This window comes from Streptopelia decaocto (genome assembly GCF_964273445.1).
Source record: "Streptopelia decaocto genome assembly, chromosome: 1".
Lineage (NCBI taxonomy): Eukaryota > Metazoa > Chordata > Aves > Columbiformes > Columbidae > Streptopelia > Streptopelia decaocto.
Genome location: NC_138663.1, coordinates 775,411 through 785,135, shown reverse-complemented (window position 1 = coordinate 785,135; position 9,725 = coordinate 775,411). Strand labels below are relative to the sequence as shown.

General features: G+C 66.9%; 1 protein-coding gene across 1 annotated transcript; it reads right to left on the bottom strand.

The window, feature by feature from the left end:
* Window positions 1-179: 179 nt before the first annotated feature.
* On the bottom strand, window positions 180-2,327 carry CIMAP1B (ciliary microtubule associated protein 1B; the record flags this gene model as incomplete). The annotated part of the gene is made up of 6 exons (XM_082056860.1): window positions 180-304; window positions 405-545; window positions 1,061-1,182; window positions 1,719-1,820; window positions 1,914-2,117; window positions 2,219-2,327. 6 exons carry the CDS (start codon window positions 2,325-2,327, stop codon window positions 227-229), a joined length of 756 nt encoding a protein of 251 aa, XP_081912986.1. The 3' UTR covers window positions 180-226.
* Window positions 2,328-9,725: the final 7,398 nt, after the last annotated feature.

Below are 9,725 nucleotides of genomic sequence, written 5' to 3'. Positions count from 1 at the left end.
GCTGTGGGGCCAGCGCTCAGCCCCCTTCGCCATGCATGGCCCTCCAGGGGACAGCAGGACACGGCCGGGGAAGGGGCAGCTGGGGGGGCCGGTGCTCCCACCCCCCGGGATGGGCACGGCGGAGCGGGGACAGCCCCGCCTGGGACACGGCGACACACGGGCAGAGCCAGGGGTTGGTGCATCCATCGATCTTTGGGTCGCTCCCACCAGCGCGGCCCCGCGGCCCCTACTCGGGCACGTCCACGATGAGCGGAGCCACGTAGTCCGAGTGCCGGATCCCGAACGTCAGCCCCTCCGGCCGGCGCTGCGGGGCGGGGGGACACACGGTGACGCCGGGGGGGTCCCGGCCGCCCCCGGCCGCCCCCCGGCCCCGCCCGCGCCGGCGGGACCCCCGCAGCGCCCACCTGCTCGAGGCTGTAGGCGGCGGGGCCGGGTTTCTGGGTGTTGTCCCCGGGGAGCGCGGTGCGCGCCAGCATGGAGTAGTGCGGGGCGCGGCGCTTGTACACGTCGGCGCTCACCACGCGGTACCCGCACGGCCCCGGCGTCTGCGGGCACAGCCTGCGGGGTCGTGTCCCCGGCACACGGACCCCAGACACACGGCACCCAGAGCCCCGGCACCCACACCCCCCAGCCCCACGGCACCCAGATTCGCAGACCCCCCAGCCCCATGGCACCATAGACCCCCAGCACTCAGAGCCCCGGCACCCAGAGCCCTGGCACCCAGACCCCCAGACCCCCCCAGCCCCACGGCACCACAGACCCCCAGCACCCAGACCCCTCAGTTTCCCAGACCCCCAGCACACAGACCCCTTGCATCCAGACCCCCCAGCCCCACAGCACCCCAGACCCCTGTTCCCCTGTCAGCCCAGCACCCCAGACTCCTGGCACCTCAGACTCTCAGCACCCAGACCCCCAGCCCCCTGGCACCCCAGATCCTGACAGCCCAGTCCCCCAGCACCCCAGACCTCCTGACCCCCAGCACCCGATCCCCCTGACTCCCCAGCCCCTGACCCCCCAGCCCCCAATACCCCAGCTCCCCGACACCCCAGCCCCATGGCACCTTGCACAGATCCTCGTAGAAGGCGCCGTGGGTGCTGCGCCCCGGGATGGAGTAGTTGGGGGCTGAGCTCTTGTTCACCACGCGCGGCCCCAGCATGGGGGGCAGCCGGTAGGCAGCGGGGCCTGGGGAAACGGGGAGCAGGGGGCTCTGCCGGGGGCCGGGGGGGCAGGGGGGACCCCCCTTGGGCAGGGAGGGAGGGCTCAGCCCGGGGATGATGGGGGCTCAGCATGGGGATGGTCGGGGACTCAGCCCAGGGATGATGGAGGTGTTCAGCCTGGGGAAAATGGGGGGCTCAGCCCAGGGATGATGGGGGGCTCATGATGGGTGTCCCAGCCCGGCCCAGGGAGGTCATTGGGGGTCCCAGCCCATCTCAGGGGGGATGTTGGGGAGCGCAACCCAGCCGAGGCGGGATGCTGGGGGTCCCAACCCATCCTGGGAGGGTGTTGGGGGTCCCAGCCCAGAGAGGACATTGGGGGTCCCAACCCATCCTGAGGGGGATGTTGGGGGTCCCAGCCCAGGGAGGATGCTGGGGGTCCCAGCCCAAGGATGATGAAGGGATCATGACGGGCGTCCCAGCCCGGCCCAGGGGGGATGTTGGGGGTCCCAGCCCAGCCCAGGGACGACGCTGGGGGCCCGTCCCGGCCCCCGTCCGTCCTACCCGGTGTCTGTTGGGCGCTGAGCTGCCGGGTGCGGGAGGCCAGAGAGAACTCAGGCGCCGAGGGAAAAGCCAACGCGTTGGCCTTCTCGGGGGCGTAGCGGGCTGGGGGCAGAGCGGGGGGCTCGCCACGGGCACGGCCATGGGCACGGCCGGGGTCCCCAGCCCCGCCACCCCCCCAGGGCTCCGGCCCCTCACCTGGCCCGGGGGTGTCCATGGGCCGCAGGTCGCGGGGGCGGCTGTAGATGGAGTAGGCGGGGGTCCCGTCCTTGCCGTGGACCGTGAGCCCCTTGGCCAGCCCGTACACGGGCCCGGGGGAGCGCTCGTGCAGCCGCCCCTCGGTGCGCAGCCCGAAGCTGTAGGCGGGGGCGCGCCAGCGCGAGGGGTCGTGCAGCCGGTAGCCTGGGCGGGCGGGGGGCTCGGTGGGCGGCGGGACCCCCGGTGCCTGTCCCCCGGCTCACCGGCGGCACCGCGGCCCCCGGCCTCCCGCCGCCCCGACTCACCGACGTTGGTGGGGAGCCCATACTTGGGCCCAGGGCCTTTGAAGAGGGCGGCGATGGGGCCGCGGGGGCGGTGGGGCCTCCAGGTGCCCACCCACCCGTCGTTCGACATGGCGGCCCCTGCGGAGAGCGACGCGGCCCCTCAGCCCCAGAGCCTGAGCCCCCAGCCCAGGACGAGCCGGGTCCGGAACTGTCCCCAGCGGCACCCGCGTCACAATGGCCGGGGGCTCCGGGGCCCCCACCCCCCGACCCCCGCTGGGCATCCCCAGGGTGCCAGCTGTGACATCCGGGGGACCCCCCAGCACCCGCGTGCACCCCAGCATCCCAGGGGGAACCACAACAGCCCTTCCGAGAGGATTCCAGCACCCCAGGGAAGAAACCCCGGTACCTCGGGTGCAGCTGCTGAGACACCGGGGATGGAGCCCCAGCACCCCATAGATACAGCCCCTGCTCCCCAAGCATGCAGCCCCCAGCACCCCATAGATACAGCCCCTGCTCCCCATAGATACAGCCCCTGCTCCCCAAGAAAACAGCCCCCAGCACCCCATAGATACAGCCCCTGCTCCCCAGGTGTGAGGTCCCTGGCACCCCATATATACAGCCCCCCGAACCCTGTATATACAGCCCCTGGCACCCCATAGATACAGCCTCCAGCACCCCACATATACACCTCCTGGCACGCCAGGGATGCAGCCCCAGCACCCCATATATACAACCTCCAGTACCCCAGGAATGCAGCCTCTGGCACCCCAGGGGTGAAACCCCCCCAGCACCCCAAATACGCAGCCCCAGCCCCATGGATGCACCCCAGTGCCCCATATATACAGCCCCAATATGGCATATATATGGCCCTTGGGGCCCCGTATATCCAGCCCCCAACACCCCATATATACAGCCTCTGGGACCTTGTATGTCCACCCCCCCCCACCCCATATATACAGCCCCCAATATGTCATATATATGGCATATATCCATATATATCCATATATCCAGCCCCCAGCACTCCATATATACAGCCCCTGGGACCTCATATGTCCACCCCCCCCCCACCCCATATATACAGCCCCCAATATGCCATATATATGGCATATATCCATATATCTAGCCCCCAGTACCCCATATATACAACCCCTGGGACCTCATATGTCCACCCCCCCACACCCCATATATACAGCCCCCAATATGCCATATATATGGCATATACCCATATATCCAGCCCCCAGCACCCCATATATACAGCCCTTGGGACCACATATGTCCAGCCCCCAATGCCCCATACATACAGCCCCTGGGACCCTGTATACCCAGCCCCAGCACCCCAGGGCTGCACCCCCGCCCCAGGGCTGCGGGCCCCCTCACCCCTCACCCCTTACCCCTCACCCCTTACCCGCGCTCCCGCCGGCTTCTCCTCCCCCAGTTACTATGGCACCTGCACAACAAACAGCACCGGCAGCCTGGGATGGGGACACGGGGACACGGGGACGTGGGGAGGGGGACAAGGACACACAGGCAGGTCACAGGTGCATGGGGGCCGCAGGCAGTCACGGCCGTGGGGCTGCCCCACTGCGGGAGTCAGCCCTGGGAGAGCCTGGTCCTCGGGGCACAGGGGTCCCATAGGGGGTCAGTGGGGCTGGCTGGGGGCGATGGGGGACCCACAGGGCCATAAGGGGTCAGTGGGGCTGGCTGGGGGTGATGGGGGACCCACGGGGGCCATAGGGGGTCAGTGGGGCTGGCTGGGGGCGATGGGGAACCCACAGGGCCATAGGGGGTCAGTGGGGCTGGCTGGGGACGATGGGGAACCCACAGGGCCATAGGGGGTCAGTGGGGCTGGCTGGGGGCGATGGGGGACCCACAGGGCCATAGGGGGTCAGTGGGGCTGGCTGGGGGTGATGAGGGACCCACAGGGCCATAGGGTGTCAGTGGGGCTGGCTGGGGACGATGGGGAACCCACAGGGCCATAGGGGGTCAGTGGGGCTGGCTGGGGACGATGGGGAACCCACAGGGCCATAAGGGGTCAGTGGGGCTGGCTGGGGGCGATGGGGGACCCACAGGGCCATAGGGGGTCAGTGGGGCTGGCTGGGGGCGATGGGGGTCCCATGGGGGCCATAGGGGGTCAGTGGGGCTGGCTGGGGACGATGGGGAACCCACAGGGCCATAAGGGGTCAGTGGGGCTGGCTGGGGGCGATGGGGGACCCACAGGGCCATAGGGGGTCAGTGGGGCTGGCTGGGGGCCATGGGGGTCCCATGGGGGCCATAGGGGGTCAGTGGGGCTGGCTGGGGACGATGGGGAACCCACAGGGCCATAAGGGGTCAGTGGGGCTGGCTGGGGGCGATGGGGGACCCACAGGGCCATAGGGGGTCAGTGGGGCTGGCTGGGGGCGATGGGGAACCCACAGGGCCATAGGGGGTCAGTGGGGCTGGCTGGGGGCGATGGGGAACCCACAGGGCCATAGGGGGTCAGTGGGGCTGGCTGGGGGTGATGAGGGACCCACAGGGCCATAGGGGGTCAGTGGGGCTGGCTGGGGGCGATGGGGGACCCACAGGGCCATAGGGGGTCAGTGGGGCTGGCTGGGGACGATGTGGGACCCATGGGGCCATAGGGGGTCAGTGGGGCTGGCTGGGGGTGATGAGGGACCCACAGGGCCATAAGGGGTCAGTGGGGCTGGCTGGGGGCCATGGGGGTCCCATGGGGCCATAGGGGGTAAGGGGCTGACTGGAGACCATGGGGGACCCATGGGGGCCAGGGGGGCTGACTGGGGGCTATGGAGGTCCCGTGGGGGTCTGTGGGGTCCATGGGGTCTGTGGGGTGAGCTGTGGGGGTCCATGGGGGTCCATGGAGTCTGTGGGGTGAGCCGTGGGGGTCCATGGGGGTCCATGGGGTCTGTGGGGTGAGCTGTGGGGGACCATGGGGGTCCATGGGGTCTGTGGGGTGAGCTGTGGGGGTCTGTGGGGCCCATGGGGTCTGTGGGGTGAACTGTGGGGGTCTGTGGGGTCCATGGGGTCTGTGGGGTGAGCTGTGGGGGTCTGTGGGGTCCATGGGGTCTGTGGGGTGAGCTGTGGGGCTCTGCCAGCCCAGCTGTGCCCTGGGCAGAGTGTTTCCCTGCCCTGGGCTGCCCAGACACGGTCCCTGTGCTGTCCCTGTGCTGTCCCTGTGCTGTCCCTGTCCCCGTCCCCATCCCCGCGCCCTGTGGCTGGTGACCCTGGTGGGTCCCGGTGGGATCCCCCCCAGCCCCACGGCGCTGGGTGCTGTGGGGCCCGATCCGGCAGCGGGGCCCCATGTGCACTGGGTGGTGGATCAAAGAATCACAGCCTGGTCTAGTAAAGCTGTTAAGGACGGTTAAACCCCAAAACCAGTAGCCCTGTTTGTTCCAGAACTTGTAACCCTGTTTGTTCCAGAACTTACAACCCTGTTTGTTCCAGAGCTTATAACCCTGTTTGTTCCAGAACTTGTAGCCTTGTTTGTTCCAGAACTTACAACCCTGTTTGTTCCAGAGCTTATAACCCTGTTTGTTCCAGAACTTGTAGCCTTGTTTGTTCCAGAACTTACAACCCTGTTTGTTCTGTTATCATCACCCTCTTTACACATACGAAGCATCACAAAACCACTCACACTAGTATTTCTATATGAATACGTTGTTCCGTATTAGACTTTGAGGAAGCACCTGCAGGGGCAAGTGTATCAGCTGCACACTCACCTGCCCAGGTGTCTACAGCCCCCACCCAGGTGTGTGGAACCCTGAGCAATACAGAGCAAGGAGTCAGATCATTCCCTTTCCCTTCTGCAAGTGCCCTCGCTGCTCTCACATCTTCATGGGAACTGAGTAATTGTTGCCTGAGCAGCGCAGTGCGGTTTGTGCTCGGAGGTGTACGGGCAGCGCGGGCGCTTCTGGAGAGGAGGCTCCATGTCTAACGTGGGGCCTCGAGGAACATTGTGGCTTCATCTCTCACCCTGCTCACCATCCAACACCCGAGAGATCTGCACAGGACTTTGTATTCGTCTCACACAGCATGGCCGCTTCCCTGTGCGGGTCTCTTTATGGTGACAGGGACGGCGTCAGGGGAGGTGGCAGGGAGGTGACAGGGGTGGTGGCAGGGATGATGGCAGGGGTGGTGGCTGGGAGGGTGACAGGGCTGATGGCAGGGAGGTGGCAGGGATGGTGGCAGGGATGGTGGCAGGGTGGTGACAGGGGAGGTGGCAGGGCTGATGGCAGGGGTGGTGGCAGGGGTGGTGGCAGGGGTGGTGGCAGGGAGGTGCAGGGGAGGTGCAGGGGAGGTGCAGGGGAGGTGCCAGGGGATGTGGCAGGGAAGGTGGCAGGGAGGTTGGCGGGGTGGTGACAGGGGAGGTGGCAGGGAGGGTGTCAGGGGTGGTGGCAGGGGAGGTGGCAGGGATGGTGTCAGGGGTGGTGGCAGGGAGGGTGTCAGGGGTGGTGGCAGGGGAGGTGTCAGGTGAGGCGGCAGGGGAGGTGACAGGGGAGGTGGCAGGTGAGGTGACAGGGGTGGTGGCAGGGAGATGGCAGGCGAGGTGGCAGGTGAGGTGACAGGTGAGGTGGCAGGTGAGGTGACAGGGGAGGTGGCAGGGAGATGGCAGGTGAGGTGACAGGGGAGGTGACAGGGGTGGTGGCAGGGGAGGTGACAGGGGAGGTGGCAGGTGAGGTGACAGGGGCAGTGAGGCTGGCACAGGGTCCCCCCCAGTGGCTCCGGGCGCTGGACTTGCAGCCGAAGGGGTTCCCGTGGGCGCAGGTGTCGCTGCAGCACGGTGTGAGATCGGGGGGGAAAGAGCCCCGGGACCCCCCAGGAGAGCAGCCCGGGCACACCCACTGTGTGTGTGCGTGCGTGTGTGTGTGTGTGTGTGCAAGGGGCATCTGTGTGCACATGCCGTGTATGTGTTCATGTGTGCACTATGCACGTGTGCGTGTGTGGCACATCTGTGCACACGTGTGCACGGAGGGGACGGGGCTTGTGTTTGTTCTGGCACAGCACACGTGTGTGTGTATGCACGTGTCCATTTGTGCCTGTGCACATGTGTGCCTGTGCGTGTGTGTGTGTGTGTGTGCACCTGTCCGTTTATGCTTGTGGACGTGTGTGTGTGTGCAGCTGTGCATGGCTGTGTGTGTGTGCACCTGTCCATGTGTACCTGTGCATGTGTGTGTGCACCTGTCTATGTGTACCTGTGCACAGGTGTGTGTGTGGACGTGTCCATGTGTACCTGTGCATGGCCATGTGTGCCTGTGCACGTGTGTGTGTGTACCTGTCCGTGTGTGTAGCTGTCCATGTGCACCTGTGCATGGCTCTGTGTGTGTGCACCTGTCCGTGTGTGCCTGTGCACGTGTGTGTGCATGTGTCCATGTGTACCTGTGCACGGCCAGGTGTGTGTGTGTGCACCTGTGTGTGCCTGTGCACGTGTGTGTGTGTGTGTGTGCACCTGTGTGTGCCTGTGCACGTGTGTGTGTGTGTGTGTGCACCTGTCTGTGTGCTCAGGGTGGGGGTGACTCTGTGACCCCCGTCTGGTGCCCCTGGCCCAGCCAGCTGTGCCAGCTGTGGAGTGCGCGGTGCAAGGTGCGGGGATGCCGGGGTGCAGGGTGTGAGGAACAGGGGACGGGGGTACAGGAGTCCGGGTGCAGGGGTGTGGGGTGCAGGTTACAGGGGTGCAGGGTGTGGGGTGCAGGATGTAGGAGTGCAGCGTGTGCGGATGCACGGTTACAGGGATATGCAGAATGCAGAGTGTTGGGTGCAGGGTGTATGATGTGCAGTGCACCGGTGCTGGAGAGCAGGGGTGCAGGGTGTGGGGTGCAGTAGGCAGGGGCACCGGGGTGCAAGGTGCAGGCTGCAGTGCGCAGGATGTAGGGGTGCACAGAGCAGGGGTGTGGGGTGCAGGGGTTAGTGGCGCAGGGGTGCAGAGCGCAGGAGTGCAGGGTGCACAGATGCAGGGTGCAGGGCTGCAGGGTCACAGGGGTGCAGGGGGCAGGAGTGCAGGGTGCACGGGTGCAGAGCACAGGGGTTCAGGGCGCAGGGGGCAGGAGCACAGCGGTGCAGGGGTTCGGGGTGCAGGCCGCAGGGGTGCAGGGCGCAGGAGCACAGGGGTGCATGGGTGCAGGACACGGGTGCAGGCACATGGGTGCAGGGTGCAGGGATGCAGGTTGCACGGGTGCAAGGTGCACGGGTGTAGGGCACAGGGATGCAGGGTGCAGGGGTGCAGGCTTTCAGTGTGCAGGGCACAGGGGTGCAGGGTGCAGGGCACAGGGGTGTAGAGTTTCAGGGTGCAGGGCACAAGGGTGCAGGGTTTCAGGGTGCAGGGTGCAGGGGTGCATGGTGCAGGGTTTCAGGGTGCAGGATGCAAGGTGCAGGGTTTCAGGGTGCGGGGTGCAGGGTACAGGGTTTCAGGGTGCAGGATGCAAGGTGCAGGGTTCAGGGTGCAGGGTCCAGGGTGCAGGGTTTCAGGGTGCGGGGTGCAGGGGTGCAGGGTGCAGGGTTTCAGGGTGCAGGATGCAGGGTGCAGGGTGCAGGGTTCAGGGTTTCAGGATGCAGGGTGCAGGGTTTCAGGGTGCAGGGTTCAGAGTGCAGGATGCAGGGTGCAGGATGCAGGGTGCAGGATGCAGGATGCAGGGTGCAGGGTTTCAGGGTGCAGGGTTCAGGGTGCAGGGTTGCAGGGTGAAGGGGTGCAGGGTTTCAGGGTGCAGGATGCAGGGTGCAGGGTTTCAGGGTGCAGGGTTCAGGGTGCAGGGGTACAGGGCACGGGGTGCAGGGCTCTGGGCTCCTGGGCTGCCGTGTCTGCGGGGCCGGGCTGCGGCCCGGGGGGACATCCTGAGCGGGTGCGGAGGCGGGGGCGGCACCCTGAGCCACCCGGGGTGTCCCCCCTGCCCCACGGCGAGCGGGGCTGACGCAGCCGGCGCCCACGGACGCAGACGCTCAGCGGCCCGTGTCCCGCCGCTCCTTTGATGGCAGCGCGGCGGGGACGCCCCGTCATCGCCCCGCGGAGGGGCGGCCGCGCTCGGCTGCCGGTGACGGAGCCGGGGACGCGTCTGGGCACGATGAAAGAGCCTCCCCGGCCCCGCGCGTCCGGCTTTCGTCTGCGGACTCGCGTGGCCCTGACACCATCCTGCCACGCGTCCCCGCGCTGGCACCTGGGCAGCGACAGCACCCAGTGACGGGGGTGCTGGGGGGGCCTGTCCTGCTGGGAAAAGGGGCTCGTCAGGGCCACTCACGCCTCGGGATGGAGGGCAGGGGGTACCCAGCTCCATACTGGGATGGGGCGCAGGGGGCACCCAGCTCCATACTGGGATGGGGCGCAGGGGATGCCCAGCTCCATACTGGGACAAAGGGCAGTGGTGCCCAGCTCTGTACTGGGATAGGGGGCAAAGGATGCTCAGCTCCATACTGGGACAAAGGGCAGGGGTGCCCAGCTCTATACTGGAACAGGGGATGCCCAGCTCCATAGTGGGATGGAGGGGAGGGGATGCCCAGCTCCATAGTGGGATGGAGGGGAGGGTACGCCCAGCTCCATACTGGGATG